We start from the raw sequence: 20817 nt of genomic DNA, 5'->3' as shown, positions 1-20817 counted from the left end.
CTTATGAAAATTTCTGGATCCGCCACTGGTTTCCAAGTTCTCAAACAGGTTAGGAGGGGCGCATCTTCGCTAGCCAAGGGTTACGATCCACTCCCGCTCTCTTCACCCTTGGCGGATTGAGCCAACATTTGTGATAACAATGGTGCGCCATCAATCGGAAGATAAAAATCTCGCCAATTTCGAATACATTATTCTTGACCAATGGTAGCACTTGAACTCTTCAATTTGGAGGTAAAAACACGGTAGCGTCTAGATTCTACACACTTGGTAAAGCCGGAAATGAAAACATACGTCAACATTCATGCATTTGTGCATGAAACATACACAGGAACTTCTAGTTGTTGATTAAAAACATTCAAGTTTGCACTAAATATAGTCGTATGTTTAGGAATGTAAAGACTTGTTGCACAAAAAACACGTGGCAATTGTTTACAAACACTTTCTACATTTACACGTGATCATGTTATATGCGCATTTTGATTGGATGCAGCGAGTTTTGACTGCAACCAATAATAATCCTTACCTTGTGTCTCCGAAATGTTGTCTCAATCCGCCAAGGGTGAAGAGAGCGGGAGTGGATCGTAACCCTTGGCTAGCGAAGATGGGAGGGGCGCAAACTTAATTTTCTCTGAGCAGAGCGAGGCTAAAAAAAAATTTGAGGTAAAATTATCGTAATATTCTTTACTAAGCTGAGAACAACCCATGCTTTGAAAATTTAAGGGGGGTGCACGCCCCCCCCCCCCCCCCCCCCCCCCTCAAATTTTTTTTTAGCCTCGCTCTGCTCAGAGAAAATTAAGTTTGCGCCCCTCCTAACCTAAAATTCTGGATCTGCCCCTCATATGGTTTAGGGGTGGGGAGCTCGACTGTTTCCAAGTTATTAAACAGGAGGGGGTAGAGTGGCCCGAAGGATGCCACCTATATATCATATGATTTACTTACATTCAGGTATATATAATATAGTTGCATTATTTTCGAAAATAAAGAAAGAAACTTTTAGCTACTTCAATTGACCCTTTAAAATTGAGATAAAAAAAATAACCCTTCGAAATTGCAGTAATATGTTTACACTTTAAAAGCATCTCACATGCATTATCATCATTTATCACTGATAAAGAAAATTTAGACTGTGACCATGAACATGTATATTGCTAGATATACTGTTTCCAGCTGTCACGTTGTATTGGATTTTTAAATTAAAATTTGTCAAAAAGAATTTTAAGTTTCTGTATAAAATATTTTTCTGCTTTTTCTTTCTTTTACATATATCTTTTGGTTTACAAGTCTTGTGTTTATATTCATTTACCATGCATAGATGTATTTTTTTCACCTGCTTGAATTTATTTTGTAATTGATCGCCAAACCCGGAATTACCCTTATCCGCTTCCGGAATCAGATCCAATATTGTAAAATTTTGTCTTAACGGCCGCCATTGTTATGTGTTTACAATGTTGTTTTTGTCAATAAGTACGATTTTACTCGAATTTATACAATATTTGTCGGCGATTTTCTGTATAAAGCTAGCGGTTGAACAAAATGAACATCGCTGTCATGAATAATAATGATAAAAATAAGTTTTTAGTTCGTTTAATTGGCCGGAGACTTCGGTGAACATGGTGAAAAGGTTTGCACAGTTAATACTTATTTTCTATCAAGTGAAAGGTGACTACGTCGGGAGTAGCTAGAAACCAACTATCCTAGTCGAAATTGCGCTTGCAAAAGTGGAAGGTCGCTGACCTCGGACCACCGCTAATTTGCACACCTGCCTCGAAAAGATACGAAAATTTCTTTTTCTAATTTGAAATTGCCGCCAACAGCATGAACAGTTGAACTTATTATATAATAGACTACTGACGTAGTTGTACTACATATTGATGACAAACAATATTCCTACGACTTTTGCCATTTGGGAAATCTAAACTACTTGTCGTAATAGATTGTCGGCGATTAAATATTTCATACAATTGTTCTTTGACATCTTAGCCAAAAGCACAAGTCATACTGAACTACACAAGGATTCTTAATAAGCACTACTTGTTATGTGTAACTTTAAAACTTTTGGATAAATCGACGATCATTTAGGTTTTTTCTAATCATATTTTTTGTAATCCAGAATAAAAAGTATTAAAAAAGTGTTCAATTAGTTATATATAACATAGTAGCGAGCTAGATAATAACAATGGCAAGTATTTCAGCATTTATTGGGTAGAACACAAATCTAGGGTGCTCGCATAATGCAGCTTAACTGCATAAAAATGTATAACAGTAGCCCAAGAAGTTGTACAGCCCAAAATCTGATGGCCATACTAGTTTCTACATCTAATAATGCCTTACCCATCTCCATCTAATGCTATCTCTGTGTCTGCCCAGATAGGTAAAACTAAACCAATAGTGGCCTGATTATTTCCACAGAAGTCTATACCCAGTATGACTGTCTCTTCTGTATCTTGTTTACCCATACAAGATACCACAGCCATGTACTTATGTCTCTCTGGAACTGTTACTTCTAATTTTACTGCCTGAAAATGTCCAATTGTTCATTTTATAACTTAGCTGAGACATGACTGTGAATGTTGTCAAATAACTTATTCTTTCAAAAAGGCGGTCTATTTCAAAGTAAGCTCAAGCAATTGATGAATTAATGGTAGTTAACCTAATAACTTAAAAATTCTAATTTGGTGTTATATTTTGTTACAGTAGACTACGGCCAATCGGATACCCAAAATGTCAGCTAAAAATATCTGATTACCTAATATATTTTTTTTTTTAAATATTTTGTTAAAATGTATTAGGTATTTTTATGCTTTTCCGCCCTACTAAAATCAGTTTTAAAATCAAAGATATACAGATAAAATATCATCATTAAGAATTGAAAAATATATGCCACTCTTTGCATATATAATGGTAAAAAGGCACATAACTCTAGAACCTTAGAAGTGACAATACCCAAATTGTGTATATGTTTTATAACATTTGATGTTAACTAAAGTTAGAAAACGGAAACCAAAATATTCAGCAATTTTTCTGTTTGTAATATGGCATAACCCTAGAACGATAAAAGTGAGGCCATCAAAAATCAAACTTGTGTGTTTTGTGGTAATAAGCATTGTGTATAAAATAATAACATTTTATTGAGACAAACTAAAGATAGAAAACAGAAAATCTTTTTGGGATGTACAGACGGACAAGGGTTAACCTTAATGGACCCTCTGCTATGGCATAAAAACAAATTAAATGGGAGATAACATCAAACATATCCAATAAATCTTACTTTTTTATAAAATCACAATGCATAAAAGAAAAAAAATTGAACACCTACCATTTGTTTAAATTTGGCAGTTTGAGAAATATTCAACATCATTTGAAAACTTACAAGTGCTATTGTGTCTTGTCTTCGTAACAATCCAATCATGGACTCCAAGTGATTCTGGATATCTCCTGTAATTATAAATAGATCAGAAGACTGCCTATATAACGTCTTACAAATTATATACCGTTGAAACTACACATCAGAAGACTGCATATATAACATCTTACAAATTATATACCGTTGAAACTACACATCAGAAGACTGCATATATAACGTCTTACAAATTATATACCGTTGACACTACACATCAGAAGGCTGCATATATAAAGTCTTACAAATTATACACTGTTGACACTACACATCAGAAGACTGCATATATAACATCTTACAAATTATATACCGTTGACACTACACATCAGAAGACTGCATATATAACGTCTTACAAATTATATACTGTTGACACTACACATCAGAAGACTGCATATATAACGTCTTACAAATTATATACCGTTGAAACTACACATCAGAAGACTGCATATATAACGTCTTACAAATTATATACCGTTGACACTACACATCAGAAGGCTGCATATATAACGTCTTACAAATTATATACCGCTGAAACTGCACATCAGAAGGCTGCATATATAACGTCTTACAAATTATATACCGTTGACACTACACATCAGAAGACTGCATATATAATGTCTTACAAATTATATACCGTTGACACTACACATCAGAAGACTGCATATATAATGTCTTACAAATTATATACCGTTGACACTACACATCAGAAGACTGCATATATAATGTCTTACAAATTAAATAACGTTGAAACTACACATCAGAAGACTGCATATATAACGTCTTACAAATTATATACTGTTGACACTACACATCAGAAGACTGCATATATAACGTCTTACAAATCATATACCATTGACACAACACATCAGAAGACTGCATATATAACATCTTACAAATTATATACCGTTGACACTACACATCATTACAGGTTAAAAACTGTAGTGCACAACTTTTTCAAAGCTATCATTAAAATCATGAGATCTCTACAGAATGTTGTGTTTGTCTAATTCTTAACTTAAGTTAAAATAATTTAATGAGATCTGTGTTTATTACAAATGTGCTCATCCTGCTCATTAAATGTTTTTTTGTTGAGCCTTTTTAGCCAAGTTGTCTAATTTGTTACTACTGTAATCACTAGCCAGTCAACACTGAGGTTGTGAGTAAGAACCCTGTTGTATGGTCGTACTCGACTCCAATCTTAATTGACTAAGGTTGCCAGTTTCTATCCAAGGTAAGTGGTTTTCTCTGGGCACTCCAACTTCCTCTACCAATAAAACTGGCAGCAACGAAATGACCCACAAATGGTGCTTAAAAGTGGTGTTATGACAAAAACACCAATCAACCATTAAATGCTTTCACAAAGGAATCTTTACAATGAATTCAGGATATTATGTCAGTCTGGTATAAAGCAAGATTCCTTTTCATGTCAAATTAATATTTACCTTATATAACGGTGAACCGATTGCTCACCGGACATTTAATATACTTTCAAACTTTATAAACAAGACAAATGTAGATTATTTTTGTTTGTTGTTTTTTTGCCTTTCATATATCTGTCATGTTACATGTCATATTTAGGGTTTTTTGTTTTTTTTTAAACTATTATTCAAAATTTCAAATGCATTGCTTTTACTAGTTACTGAAAAATTAAATATATTTGAATTTCCATACAGCAATGTACATAAAAATTCTTACCATGGCTACTTTTACAGATTTTCTTGGTAAAAGTTGATTCCACATCATTCTGAGGCAATATCAAAGCAGCTCCTTTAACTGTGAAGTAACTCTCACTGAAACTAGAAATAAATATATTCTTGTTAGGATGATTAGCTATAGATATAAATAAATATATTCTTGTTTAAATGGTAAATAATTCAGACTATAAATAAATATCACATATAATTATAAACAAATTCAAACTGTAAATATAGGCAAATGAAAAACTAGTGTAAATATAAAACACCAATGATGGTGTATATAAAAATTTCTCTTTCAGCTACAAAGCTTGAAATATGAACCTGCATAAAATGCATCTGCTCATGAAAGGTACAAGAGACACCCTATTGTGTCCTTTATCTACACAAATACAGGTTTAACCATTAATTTGATGACTGTTGTCATCTTAAGAAAATAGGATATATTTTTTTATCAAAGTTAGAAAAATTAAATGCAGTGCATTATTAAACAAAAGAAATAATCAAAAATATTTCAAAAAAAAATCATATTGCCAAAGGGAAATAACTCTTGTAAATTATTAAAAATGCAGTGGCTGAGGCTGATCCAGTGGGAGGGTCCTAGGGTTGGACTCCCCCCCCCCAAAAAAAAATAAATAAATTTGATTTCATTTAAAAATATTCCACAATGCACTTGACCTTATTTACCCTGTAGATAATGGTGATAGTGATCCCATTAATTATACAGGACTTCCTTATTTACATAAGAACTTTGTACTGTTAGCCAATGTAACATGATAACAATTAACAAACACTTAAAGATAACATACATAACAATCTAATTTCACACGAGAATTGCATCATATAGACATATTTGATATAAAACTTCCCAATGCAATCATCAAAAGGCAGAAAAAGTTTTCAAATAAAATTGAGAATGGTAATGGTGAATATGTCAAAGAGACAACAACCCGACCAAAGAGAAGATCCTGATCCATGACACCAGCTTCCAACTTCAGAGCATAATACAACAAGAGTGCACACGCTGAAATGTCTCACCTTCTATACTAATCATTGATATTATGTTGATAGTCCTAAGTATAAAGCTAAGCTTTATTACAACTGTCACATAAACTTAACATTAACCAAGATAACTAAACAAAGACCAATGAACCTTGAAAATGAGGTCAAGGTCAGATGAACCATGCCAGGCAGACATGTACAGCTAACAATTCTTCTATACAACATATTGTTTTAAAACTTAAAACTGTGCAATGAACCGTGAAAATGAGGTCATGGTCAAATAAAACCTGCGCGACTGACATAAAGATCATAAAATATTTCCATACACCAAATATAGTTGACCTATGGCATATAGTATTAGATAAAAAGACCAAAACTCAAAAACTTTACTTTGACCACTGAACCATGAAAATAAGGTCAAGGTCACATGACATCTGCCCGCTAGACATGTACAGCTTACAATCATTCCATACAACAAATATAGTAGACCTATTGCATATAGTACGAGAAAAACAGACCAAAACATAAAATTTAACTATAATCACTGAACCATGAAAACAAGGTCAAGGTCAGATGACACCTGCAAGTTGGACATGTACACCTTACAGTCCTTCCATACACCAAATATACTAGCCCTATTGCTTATAGTATCTGAGATATGGACTTGACCACCAAAACTTAACCTTGTTCACTGATCCATGAAATGAGGTCGAGGTCAAGTGAAAACTGTCTGACATACATGCGGACCTTGCAAGGTACGCACATATCAAATATAGTTATCCTATTACTTATAATAAGAGAGAATTCAACATTACAAACAAGAATGTGTCCATAGTGCACGAATGCCACACTCGCACTATCATTTTCTATGTTCAGTGGACCGTGAAATTTGGGTCAAAACTTTAATTTGGAATTAAAATTAGAAAGATCATATCATAGGGAACATGTGTACTAAGTTTCAAGTTGATGTAACTTTAACTTCATCAAAAACTACCTTGACCAAAAACTTTAACCTGAACTTCGCACTATCATTTTCTATGTTCAGTGGACCATGAAATTGGGGTCAAAACTATAATTTGAAATTAGAATTAGAAAGATCATATCATGGGAACAAGTGTACTAAGTTTCAAGTTGATTGGACTTCAACTTCTTCAAAAACTACCTTGACCAAAAACTTTAACCTGAAGCGAACGGACGAACGGAGGCACAGACCAGAAAACATAATGCCCCTCTACTATCGTAGGTGGGGCATAAAAATTTGAACTTTTTTTTAAGTGGTCACTGAACCATGAAAATGAGGTCAAGGACATTGGACCTGTGACTGACGGAAACTACGTAACATGAAGCATCTATATACAAAGAATGAAGCATCCAGGTCTTCCACCTTCTAAAATATAAAGCTTTTAAGAAGTGAGCTAACGCCGCCGCCGCCGCCACCGCCTCCGCCGTAGCTGCCGCCGGATCACTATCCCTATTTCGAGCTTTCTGCAACAAAAGTTGCAGGCTCGACAAAAATTATTTTCACAACATAACTTTGGGACTTAAATAAAATTTGGCAATAAAAAAATTAATTTCATAATATTGGGTTATATTAAATTAGGCAAGAAAATTAAACAAAGCGAGATAATACAACATTAGAATAACACTATCTGATTGTGTATTTTATATCAAATACATAACTTAAGACTTTTAAGTTCTGGGATACCTTTAATTATCTGTGAATTTTAATTGATTTGTACCAATATTTAATAAACCACACATGGCATTTTTGGTATGAGAGTTCTACCAATCTTATTAGGGATACTTTATTCAGGTTTTTCTTTGAATCCCTTCAGAACAGATTTAATTTATTTTAAAACTTTTTAATATACTGGTGCAAGCAACATAATTACTTCTAGTAATGCTAAAAGAGGGACGAAAGATACCAAAGGGACAGTAAAACAGGGATAGCTAAACAGACTTTACAAAGTAAGGGCAAAAGGAAAGGCATATAATGCTGACAAAGAATTACAGACTGTACATATATGTAATCATATTATTACATTTATTTCCATGCAAAGATATGATAAGACAATGTCATTATATGTAATTACAAGTATTCCCATGTATATGTATAATAAGTATTTGATATTATGAAAGAACCTTCACCTTCAGTAAGATACATGTTTGCCATAGAAAAAAAGAATAGAATTTAATTTATTTATTTATATATACATGTATAAATAAATTACTCCTCTATTATTAGTTAATAGTTGTAATTTACAATTTAAATAACATATTCTATTGATAATAACCAATCTTGTTTGAATTCTATGTTTTTAATAAAACATGAAGCTGGCATATATATATATATATGTGATTTAATATTATACACCTTTTGTACATCTTTATGCAATTTTGTTGCGTTGATAATGCTTAAAAGCTTGCTCATTACTCTTAAAATTTATTCACAGAATTTTAAAGAAAACAAGACTATGTATATGTTGTCTATAATTTTCAAATAAAAGAATATCCCTATTTCAAAAGAACTTCACAATTGTAAAATGCTAGGTAGACATGTCTTTTTGTATCATTAAAAGTACACCTTTGAAGTTCTGTGTCACTTAATTAATGTTTTGATGCATATGAAAATGTCCTGTTGAACTAAGCATGTGTTAAACACACATTTCAGGCATGTTAGATTTGTAAAACATATATATAATAACATGCATTGTGTTAACACCTGAATCTACATAATTTTTAAGACTTTAAAAGTAACTTTAATGATGTGGTGTAACTACAAACGAGACAGCTACCTATCAATTACTATGTGTCAAGGATACAAAAGCAAATTCAAATTTCAAAACTTAAATCAAGCTCCATGCATCATCAAACAGATTAGATGAGGGCCTCATGGAAGATTAAGTTATATAGCTAACTGTGTAACCCTCTTAAAATAAGTAGTGTTGTTGCTGTTGTTGTTGTTTCCATCACAGTCTTTTAATTCCAGTAATTTTACCTAAAATTTCCATGTAATATTTTATCTTTATGAATTGATAATCATTATTTAGATAATTAGAGGTCAAAGATCTGTAGTATTCTTACTTGACTTCTTAACACCATTAGAAAACATAATTATCTGAATTTTATTGAAAAATAAACATTATAAATATGATAACACAATTTTAACTATATCTGTAAACTATCTTACTCCTACATATAAATATCTAATTTATTCAAATTTTAAAACGGAAATAAAACTTAAGTGGTATCAATTTAATGGCCTTCAAATATTTTAAGTAAAATCTTTGTCTTAAAATTCTAACAAACAACAAGCAATCTCCTTTTATTTTGATCCAATACAAAATTTTTACTGAAATCAAAAAGATTTTTTACTGTCAGAATTTCAATTTCAATTGTAGATACATTAAAGTCTCCAGATACAAAAAATTCTTGTTGCCTGTTTTTTTTTTTATATAAAAAAGATGTTAATGCCTATTAACATTAAGATTTTTCATTAAAGTTTGATCAAACAACATTTAATCTTCTTTCATTTTGATGTGCTTTTACTGTCACATTTCTTTTTTTCAAATAATAGTTTGAACTATAATACAATGACAACTGCAACAATGGTATTTCAAGTTTCCAATAGAAGATACCCAATTGACATACAAAATTCTTATAACATTGCCTACATGCCTTTGTTTCTATTAAAGCCTGTTGGTACATATGACATGAAAGAGACCAATTTGCATAAGGTTTCAATCAAGCCTTGAGGTCAGACATAAATAATTTACTATATTTAAAACATTATTAATCATATCTTGACAAGTTATTCTATTTGTTTTAACATTTCTATAAACACTGATTGGCATGTTTCTTCTTTACAAAATCCTTAATATATATTTTTCTAGTAACCATTTAAGAAATCTATAATGTACAGAGTGTAGACCTAGACTTGTTCACAAATCCCTTTATATATTTTACTAGTAACTATTAAAGAAATCTCTATGTACAGGTCATAGACCTAAAACTCTTCATATCTCAACAGGGAAAAAATAACTTCTCCATTTCTGTGATATGACAATTTTCTTGAGAAAAATCTTAGCTATCCCCAAGTGCACTTCACAGTGAAATGGAAATGTACCAAGAATTAACCTATATATGAATATCTTTTCTCTCTTTACCAAGTGTTCATACCATTTCCTTTGCTATACAAATATTTTTTAAATTTAGCATTTGTCTCAGATATATGGCTTGATTTTTGTGACTGTATTCTTAAACTGTTAACTTGTGTTGCCCCCTAGTGCCATAAACAGCATGTCAAACACTTGCTTAAAGACTTAATTAAGTCACAGACAAGACAAAAACTAAGAGAATAAAAGCACAGACATTCAAAAGATGCCTTCTTGTTCATACAATTAATATATGACCTATTTACTGCAGCGTTCTAAACTTTTATACTTTTATCAGTTATGGATGTAATCTGGTTCCTAAAGTTGCTTACAAGTACAGCTAGGTCTGTATCACAAGCATTAGACTCATTCGATATGCATACTTGCCTAGTTTGGCCTTGGACTTGTGCATCGTGTGTGTTATTTTTTAATTCACTAAGTATTCATTCTGAGGTTAAGGTTAATTCTAACAACCTTGCAATTTATCTAAAATTAACATGGAATTTAGAATAAGTAACATACAAATTTATCAAAAAGCCTTTTTTTATTTTCCAAGGCCATTTAAATTTATCATATGTTATATATAAGGCAAAATAATTTCAACAGATAAAATAATGTTGCTTGCAATCAAGACACATCCACAAAATTGATCAATCATAAAACTAGAGGCTCTAAAGAGCCTGTGTCGCTCACCTTGGTTTATGTGAATATTAAACAATGGACAAAGATGGATTCATGACAAAATTGTGTTTTGGTGATGGTGATGTGTTTGTAGATCTTACTTCACTAAACATTCTTGCTGCTTACAATTATCTCTATCTATAACAGTACTTTCTGTGGAAAATGTTATTGAAAATCTTAAATTGTTAAAAATTGACTATGAAGGGCAATAACTCCTTAGGGGGTCAATTGACTATTTTGGTCATACTGACTTATTTTTAGTTCTTACTTTGCTGTACATTATTGCTGTTTACAGTTTATCTCTATCTATAATAATATTCAAGATAATAACAAAAAAACAGCAAAATTTCCTCAAAATAACCAATTCAGGGGCAGCAACCTAACAACCGATTATCAAATTCATCTGAAAATTCATGGGCAGATAGATCGTGACCTGATCAACAATTTTACTTCCTGTCAGATTTGCTCTTAATGCTTTGGTTTTTGAGTTATAAGCCAAAAACTGCATTTTACCCCCATGTTCTATTTTTAGCCATGGTGGCCATCTTGGTTTGTTGGCCAAGTCACTGGACACATTTTGTTAACTAGATACCCCAATGATGATTATGGCTAAGTTTGGTTAAATTTGGCCCTGTAGTTTCAGAGGAGAAGATTTTTCTAAAAGATTACTAAGATTTATGAAAAATGGTTAAAAATTGACTATAAAGGGCAATAACTCCTAAAGTGGTCAACTGACCATTTTGGTCATGTTGACTTATTTGTAGATCTTACTTTGCTGAACATTATTGCTGTTTACAGTTTATCTCTATCTATAATAATATTCAAGATAATAACCAAAAACAGCAAAATTTTCTTAAAATTACCATTTCAGGGGCAGCAACCCAACAACGGGTTGTCCGATTCATCTGAAAATTTCAGGGCAGATAGATCTTGACCTGATGAACAATTTTACCCCTAGCAGATTTGCTCTAAATGCTTTGGTTTTTGAGTTATAAGCCAAAAACTGCATTTTACCCCTATGTTCTATTTTTAGCCATGGCGGCCATCTTGGTTGGTTGGCCGGGTCACCGGACACATTTTTTAAACTAGATACCCCAATGATGATTGTGGCCAAGTTTGGTTTAATTTGGCCCAGTAGTTTCAGAGGAGAAGATTTTTCTAAAAGATAACTAAGATTTACGAAAAATGGTTAAAAATTGACTATAAAGGGCAATAACTCCTAAAGGGGTCAACTGACCATTTGGGTCAGGTTGACTTATTTGTAAATCTTACTTTGCTGAACATTATTGCTGTTTACAGTTTATCTCTATCTATAATAATATTCAAGATAATAACTAAAAACAGTAAAATTTCCTTAAAATTACCAATTCAGGGGCAGCAACCCAACAACGGGTTGTCCGATTCATCTGAAAATTTCAGGGCAGATAGATCTTGACCTGATGAACAATTTTACCCCTGTCAGATTTGCTCTAAATGCTTTGGTTTTTGAGTTATAAGCCAAAAACTGCATTTTACCCCTATGTTCTATTTTTAGCCATGGCGGCCATCTTGGTTGGTTGACCGGGTCACCAGACACATTTTTTAAACTAGATACCCCAATGATGATTGTGGCCAAGTTTGGTTAAATTTGGCCCAGTAGTTTCAGAGGAGAAGATTTTTGTAAAAGTTAACGACGCCGGACGACGACGGACGACGGACGACAGACGACGGACGACAGACGACGGACGACGGACGCCGGACGCCAAGTGCTGAGAAAAGCTCACTTGGCCCTTTGGGCCAGGTGAGCTAAAAATCTGCTCATATGCAGATACAAAGAGAGGAGAGGGGAAGGGGGGCTCTTTAGTGGGACAAATTTTTGTTGATTATATAGGAAATCACAGAAGCATGATTGTAACAGGCACCTTCTTATGGCAGTTAGTGCCCCCCCCCCCCCCACCCCCTTTTTAAAAATTTCTGCATCTGCCACAGCTGCTTCATTCCCCAAAGCATTTTTCTTTCATATATATATTTTCCTTTACGTCCAACTTTGAAAATTAATAAACATTCTAATTTCTGTCTTTATTAAAAAGGAAACCATCTATTGGCAAAAACAAATATTGATCTTATTAATACAAGTAACCTATTGAGATAGTTCATGGAGTGAATCATTAAGGACATTAACTACATGTAGCAGGAAATTGATAATAACATGGGCACTGGTAATTATAATCATTTTCAAGGATATATGTTAAAATTACATTGTCGGCGTTAAATCATTGATCAGAAAGTTTCAAGAAGAAATAAAATTGACTCTTCTATAAATCTAGTATTCTGGAGAGCACTGTATGACACAACTGTTTAAGGAAAAAGGATCATTCCTTTAAATAAGGGTTTGATGTATTCTTTCACTTTATAATGGTTGGTACATATGATTACTTTATCAAAATTTGGGACAAAACAAATAACATGCATACTATGTACATTAAAAACATCTGAAAAGCAGTCGCTTATCTTACATTTCATGCCTTTTCTACGATTATAGTCCTAACTACATACATTTGTAAAAAGTTCAAACTACTTTCTATAGCTGTGTATCTTTATAGGTTCATGCTTGGACAGTATTCTTCTAACATGTATATGGAAGATTTTACTTAAGATGGCTTTAAATTTTATCTGAAAGACTTTCTTTGAACCCTTCATTTTGACTGAATAACCATAGAAATACATGATACATGAAAGGGATTCAAAATGAGTCTTCTAATGTAAAGTCAAATGGTATCATGTTTATGATCTTTGATATCTCTAAAAGGTTTCAATGTCATAAAATAGCACATGATTTGCTGCTTTAGTTTAATTGTTTCCACTTACTGTCAGATGACTGTAGTTCAATCTTGTCAGTATGATTAATCTAATCAATGGTTTCTTAGCAATTATAGTGAAATAGTCTTATGTATTTCGTTTAATGTAGTCTGTATGTTTGATGCTAAGAAACGTTAGAATTACATGTACCAAGGATTGGGATTTAGTGCCTAAAATTAATTAAATGCCAAAATTTTCTTTACAACATTCTAAATTCCAAGACAAGTATTTAATTTCCAAGGAATAAGTCTTACTAGAAATGACATGCATGAATATCAATAACGAAATAGACATAAATTTGTTCATGTGTGATGATATCGATGCATAGAAAAGTTAAAAATACATGTACTAAGGTTTGGGCTTTAGTGCCTGAAATTAATAAAATGCCAAAATTTGTCTTTATAACATTCTAAATTCCAAGACAAGTATTCAATTTCCCAGGAATAAGTCTTACTAGAACTGACATGTATAAATATCAATAAGAAAACAGATCATAAATTTCACAAGTCTTTAATTCTATGTACACAATACTATAATAAGAATGGTGAGTCATTATGTAATTCAATCAATAATTTTGTCTGAAGATAAGATAAATGACTTATCAATATTCTTTATAGAATTTTGGAAAACAGAAACTTGAGGCCCAATGTTGTTTTATTTTAACTTCTTGTGTGACTGCTGAATGTGTAACTGACTAAGTATGATGCATTTTATTTTTCAAATTACATGCAGTAAAGCCGACTGACTGTGCAAGGTCAAGGTCGTAAAACTATTCATCAGTTAAGGTGTGATTATTACATGAAAATGCTTAGGTCTATTAGACCTGAAAATTTTTTCCTATGCTTCAATTAACGAACATCATCCAATGTATCTATAATAGCAATTTTATTGGCGATAGAATTCATTTGACTTAAATTTAAATCATCTCGAAATTATTTTAAACACAGACACACTTTAAGCATGAATTTCTCTCATGCTCTATACATGCTTATTACATACATGTACAAGTAATACATGGTCAATATTTGGAAGAATTTTTACTAAAAAAAGATGCAGAATGGGAAACGGACACAGAAAAGTCACATTTATATTTAATAATAAGTTTGTATGCTATATAAGATTGGTATGGGTTAAAGGGTCACATCTAATTCAGATAGAGAATGGGACATTCATCATATTATTTAATTTCCTGTAATAGGCTAATGGACCTATCCATCATTTATTGTAAATTGTAAACAGATAGATAAACTTCCTCAATATTAATACAATATTCCAAGATATTACACAAAGCGAATATTAGTTTCCATGTATGCGTTAATTCCTGCACAAGCTGAATGGATAAATACATGTTCAATATCCTTTTAGTTGAAAATTTAACCAGATGCTCCAAAGGGCGCAGCTTTATACGACCGCAGAGGTTGAACCCTGAACAGTTGGGGAAAGTATGGACACAACATTCAAGCTTGATACAGCTCTGAATTTGGATTGTGATTAAATAGTTAACACAGCAAAATTGTTTCTATTGCTTTTGAGCAATACACTATGCTGTTAAATATAAATCCCCTCAAAAAAAAATATTTGAAGAAAAATTCTTTTTAATTTCTGAAATCTGAAATGAGAAATTTTACTATCCACCCACCCACCCCCTTTTTTTTTCACACCCCCCAATCCCTTATTCCAAAAATAATCTCAATTCAAATTTCTAATTAAGTTGGCAACAATAACTACTCTTTTTACATCATAAAGTATTAAAATATAAAATAATTTACAGTCATAGTTAAAATTATTATAAAAAATGTATTAATCTTCAACTAACAAAGACTGAACGTACCAAATAACAACGCAATAAAGTTGACAAATGCAACAGTGTCACAAAATGTCTGTAAAAATAATGAAGCATGCAGGCAAATGCAATGCTCTAAAAATGCTTAATCATAAAAACTTTGTGTACGTGATAATGGCTAAAATATCAGTGGAGATACATCGATACCTGTCGAAAAATATGTACCAGAAATCAAATATTAGCAGTCATCTATATGATATCTGTTAATAAATATGTACTAGAAACAGAATCACTGTATATTTTCAAATATGGTCAAGTAATTTAAATTGTTTCAGCAAAATGCATTGAGTGTGCAGGTAATGGATCATATTAGGCTAACTTGCTTGCAAGCTGAACTGTGAAGTCATTAAGTTAGGTATAGTACTCTCCTTTCTGAGTAGTCTTGTCCTACAGACAGATAGATTGGTTATCTGTCAGACTAGTCTTCTCTTAAAGGAGGGAAGTATATCTAACTTAATAATGAATTCACGGTTCAGCTAACAAGCAAGCTAATCAAAGATATTCCCTTTACCTACACACTCGATGCATTTTGCTGTAAATTACATCTGCAGTTACATTTTTCTTATATAGAGGTAAAGTTAAAGATCTGTAAAAGAGTTAGAAATGTTAGCGCTAATGGCATCTACACATATATATATAATAATAAAAGATAGCAAGCAGCAGACAGCACAGAAGGCCATGCCAATTCTCACCAAGGTCGTAATTTAGAAATAAATCTAACTGTATGGAACAGCTTTTTCAATCTTTTTAGTGCTGACTTGGATCTCCTGAAATGAATGGCACAATTAAATTTATTCACTTTATTCAGTTCAGACTAGTCCATTTGATACCAAATACTGTATATCAGGTCATTTTCAAGTTTTGTTAGTGGTTTGGGCCTGAGATGGGCAGTTAAATCTTCCATGTGTTTATTATTCCTGTTTCATAGTCTTTTACAAGGAATTAAAAAGAACAGTGAAATGTTTGGAAAGGGTAAATTATGTGGTAAAATATAAAACACCAAAATAGTAATATCAAACACACACCAAACTGTCCTGATATACAGTAGTCTGTATGTTAACTATGAACTAGGAGCAGTCCATCAAATTGTTTTCCTGAAATAATAATACTTTCTAATATAAATGATCTCTACTAGCTACCATAAGCATAAACTTTTCTAAATAATCATATACATGTATCCTACATTGACATCTAGGAATTCAATGTTTTTAGGTTTTTATTGTATACATACCCCGTCAAGTATAAAAGAAAAAAAACTTTTCCCTGATGTTTATTATTAGACTTAAGCAATCCAATAAAAAAAGGCTAAAATAATATATTTTCGAATTGATTTGAACATTAATGAAGGTCCAGAAATTTTTGTTTACACCCAGATTATTAGAGCAAATTTCTGGAAATGTCAAGTATGTGAAACAACTAAGTGGGAATATCTATTATGAACAAATGTCAAGTATACTTGGAAAAATTGAAACCTCCACATTCTTTGCTTTCCTTCAATGATGCTATTCAATTTTATCATGCTGTGTCAGAAAATATCAACAAAAAAACCTTTACTGGAACTTATGAGTTATAACCAAACACGTAAGCTTGGTAATCTGAGAATTTCATTGCAGTTATTATTTTTTTGTTGATATTTTCTGACACAGTGTGTTTTGTAAGGGCAGAAGTCCTTTAGAATCTCTAAATTCTTTAAAAAGTCCTGGTTTATTTTTGTGATCTGACAATTTTTACATATTTACATAGCAAAAAGGCCTATGCTTTTCACAAGTAAAAATGTGAATAGTTGTGACAACAACTTTACATAAACTAACGTTCAGATCATCTCTCAAGGACAAACAATATTTAATCTTAATCTAAAAGTGAAATTTTATGACTTTTTGATGTTTAAATTTTATTTTGATGTTGCTATCTACACAAAGTAATGGTAGAGTAAACAAAAGAAATAATTAGTCAATAAATATGAGGGAGGTGGCTTTACACATCAATAGTGTTATATATCACTCAAAATGGACAAAAGATCAAATAACCATCATAACAGTTTCAAAATTGGGTTACAAGAAATTAACATACATAACTTTTAGTTGTGTAACGAGGTCTTATATGAAGATTTGAGAAGTTAACTCAGTTTCAACATGGGTCTAAAAAATAAAAATGCATTATAATCATGGAATATTCATATGGAATAGACTCATAATAAGTGTCCACAGTAACTGTAAACCAGAGTTTTTTGGCGGATACTGTAATCTCTTGTTTAGTCCTTGCTAGTCCATTTTGCAGCAATTTATTTTCCTAATTTTAAATTTGTTTTGAAGTATTTTAATAATAATAAGGAAAGATCCAAGTTTTACATATTCGCTACTCAAGAAAATAAACTGCTCACGAAATTTAGTTGGTTTACAGTATGTGTTATGTGTAGTTTCATGAGAATTTTAATTAAGCAACATAAACTAGAAGTTTCTATTAAGAGAGGATTTAGTCAACTCAAAGTTTAATTCACTACAACTTATTCATTTGATGACTTTCCTTCCTTGTTTTACATCAGAATGTATAATTTGTCTTCTGACTTTCAGGTTAAATTCCTCAAAACATGATTTTAACGAAAATCTATCAACTTAAAAAAAAGGTAACCCCTAATCATTTTTGGAAAATTACAGGTAACACCAATGACATGACTAAGGTAATAATAGTTTTTTAAGAACTGCATGGAACATATATCAATACAACATTTATCTTATGAGTGCCTTAAAATGTAAGCAATGTTCTATAATAATAAATATATTTCCCTTTTAAAATAAGCTACATTTTCACAGCTTTAGCAAATAAAATAAATAAATTAGGTGCACAATACTAAGTGTTTATGATTTTTAAATGTAAATAGACATGAAAGCCATAAAGCATGATGTTTTGAATTTATTGTTGGATACAGTTTATTGTTGGGTTGCTATACCTACGTTTACAAATCTATTGCTTTCTTATCAAACTTTACTTAAGTAACTCCTTACAAATCTATGTCTTCTGTCTGTTACCCTAAGAAACCAGGCACCATCATTGGCACTAAGTCAGCTGTAGTAAAATCCAAATAAGCCTGATTCGTTATTCCTGAAAATTTTGATTTCCTTTTATAAAGTATTCAAATATTATGTCGACAGATTTGAGAGATTGAGATGATTGCACAAGGTATCACCAAAACGACCAATGCCAAAAAAAATCTTTGATAATTTTCAAAAATATTTTTAAGGATTTCTAGACAATTTACACTGGGTTTTCATTTTTTTCATTATAACTTACATGGTTCTACCTTTTTTTCTAATTTGAAATAGTTGACATAAAGTTTAAGTTGTGCAGGACTTAAGAAAATAAGTTGTATACAAAAACTCTTCAGTTAGAGTACTCATTTCTTTATATAAAAAATATCAATATTTAGTACCTGCCTTAATAAAATTTACACAAGTAATTTAAATGTTTTAGACTTTAAGTACCTTTAATGGATGTTAAAAGTAATTTATGATTGATCACATTCTGACTTGATGTTAACCTGACTAGCATGTCCTGGTAGGAAGTCTCATTTAAACCATGAGTCCCATTGGAGAGTTACAGATGTCTAACAATCAATTTAAAGGTTATACCATAGTCATTATACTAGAAAAAATATACTTTTATCAAATGGCGAATTAAACTTTAGTTATTACAGTAGCTTTGCTGACGTAACTTGAATATATTACAGTTCATATCAAATCTGAATTGCAAATTTGCAATAATTTAAAGCAATTCATAAAAAAATAAATATAGATGATGAGAAGAATAAGAGGATGTGGTATAATTGCCAATGATACAAATTTCCATCAAACACCAAATGATGTAAAAGTTAATGTCAATGTACGGCCTTCAACAATCAGCAAACCAATATCGATATATACCCCATAGCAAGATTATAACGGCCCAAAAATGACAAAATGTAAAATAATTTATAAATGTGAAAAATAGTTACTACACTATATGTGTATTTTGTACAACACTAGTTTGAATTCTGTTCCCTGAAATTTGTCTGAATTTTGTTCCTTATTCAGTCTGATATTTGTTCTCTATCCTGTCTGAATTCTGTTCTCTAGTCAGTCTGATTCTGTTCTCTAGTCAGTCTGATTCTGTTCTCTACTCAGTCTGATTCTGTTCTCTTAGTCAGTCTGATTCTGTTCTCTAGTCAGTCTGAATTCTGTTCTCTAGTCAGTCTGAATTCTGTTCTCTAGTCAGTCTGATTCTGTTCTCTAGTCAGTCTGATTCTGTTCTCTAGTTAGTCTGATTCTGTTCTCTAGTCAGTCTGATTCTGTTTTCTAGTCAGTCTGATTCTGTTTTCTAGTCAGTCTGATTCTGTTCTCTAGTCAGTCTGATTCTGTTTTCTAGTCAGTCTGAATTCTGTTCTCTAGTCAGTCTGATTCTGTTCTCTAGTTAGTCTGATTCTGTTTTCTAGTCAGTCTGATTCTGTTCTCTAGTCAGTCTGATTCTGTTCTCTTAGTCAGTCTGATTCTGTTCTCTAGTCAGTCTGATTCTGTTTTCTACTCAGTCGATCTAATTCTGTTCTCTAGTCAGTCTGATTCTGTTCTCTAGTCAGTCTGATTCTGTTCTCTAGTTAGTCTGAATTCTGTTCTCTAGTCAGTCTGATTCTGTTCTCTAGTCAGTCTGAATTCTGTTTTCTACTCAGTCAGTCTGAATTCTGTTCTCTAGTCAGTCTGATTCTGTTCTCTAGTCAGTCTGATTCTGTTTTCTAGTCAGTCTGATTCTGTTTTCTAGTCAGTCTGATTCTGTTCTCTAGTCAGTCTGATTCTGTTTTCTACTCAGTCGATCTAATTCTGTTCTCTAGTCAGTCTGATTCTGTTTTCTACTCAGTCGATCTAATTCTGTTCTCTAGTCAGTCTGAATTCTGTTTTCTAGTCAGTCTGAATTCTGTTCTCTAGTCAGTCTGATTCTATTTTCTACTCAGTCGATCTAATTCTGTTCTCTAGTCAGTCTGATTCTGTTCTCTAGTCAAGTCTAATTCTGTTTTCTAGTCAGTCTAATTCTGTTTTCTAGTCAGTCTGATTCTGTTTTCTAGTCAGTCTGAAATTTGTTTTCTATTCTGTTGGAATTCTGTTCATACTTTGTACATGTTTTTGCATTTGGTCTCTTGTGTTGTACTTTAAATATATATATAAAAGATTAACAGTTGTAAGACCA

At 31.9% G+C, this 20817-nt stretch overlaps 1 protein-coding gene across 4 annotated transcripts in view; it reads right to left on the bottom strand.

The window, feature by feature from the left end:
* Positions 1-20817, bottom strand: part of LOC143075217 (uncharacterized) — a 51873-nt gene that overhangs the window by 16704 nt on the left and 14352 nt on the right. For 2 of the 4 annotated variants that reach the window (XM_076250563.1, XM_076250565.1), the window contains exons 3-6: positions 16302-16376; positions 5093-5193; positions 3371-3435; positions 2332-2516 (exon numbers count right to left, since the gene is read on the bottom strand). In XM_076250563.1, coding sequence (XP_076106678.1) covers positions 2332-2516; positions 3371-3435; positions 5093-5193; positions 16302-16376 — 426 coding nt within the window. The remainder of the gene's footprint in view (positions 1-2331; positions 2517-3370; positions 3436-5092; positions 5194-16301; positions 16377-20817) is intronic. The other 2 variants (XM_076250566.1, XM_076250567.1) reach the window with 1 other exon arrangement.

This window comes from Mytilus galloprovincialis, chromosome 5 (assembly GCF_965363235.1).
Source record: "Mytilus galloprovincialis chromosome 5, xbMytGall1.hap1.1, whole genome shotgun sequence".
NCBI lineage: Eukaryota > Metazoa > Mollusca > Bivalvia > Mytilida > Mytilidae > Mytilus > Mytilus galloprovincialis.
The sequence above is the reverse complement of the archived record's forward strand: the minus strand, read 5'-3'. Positions and strand labels throughout refer to the sequence as shown.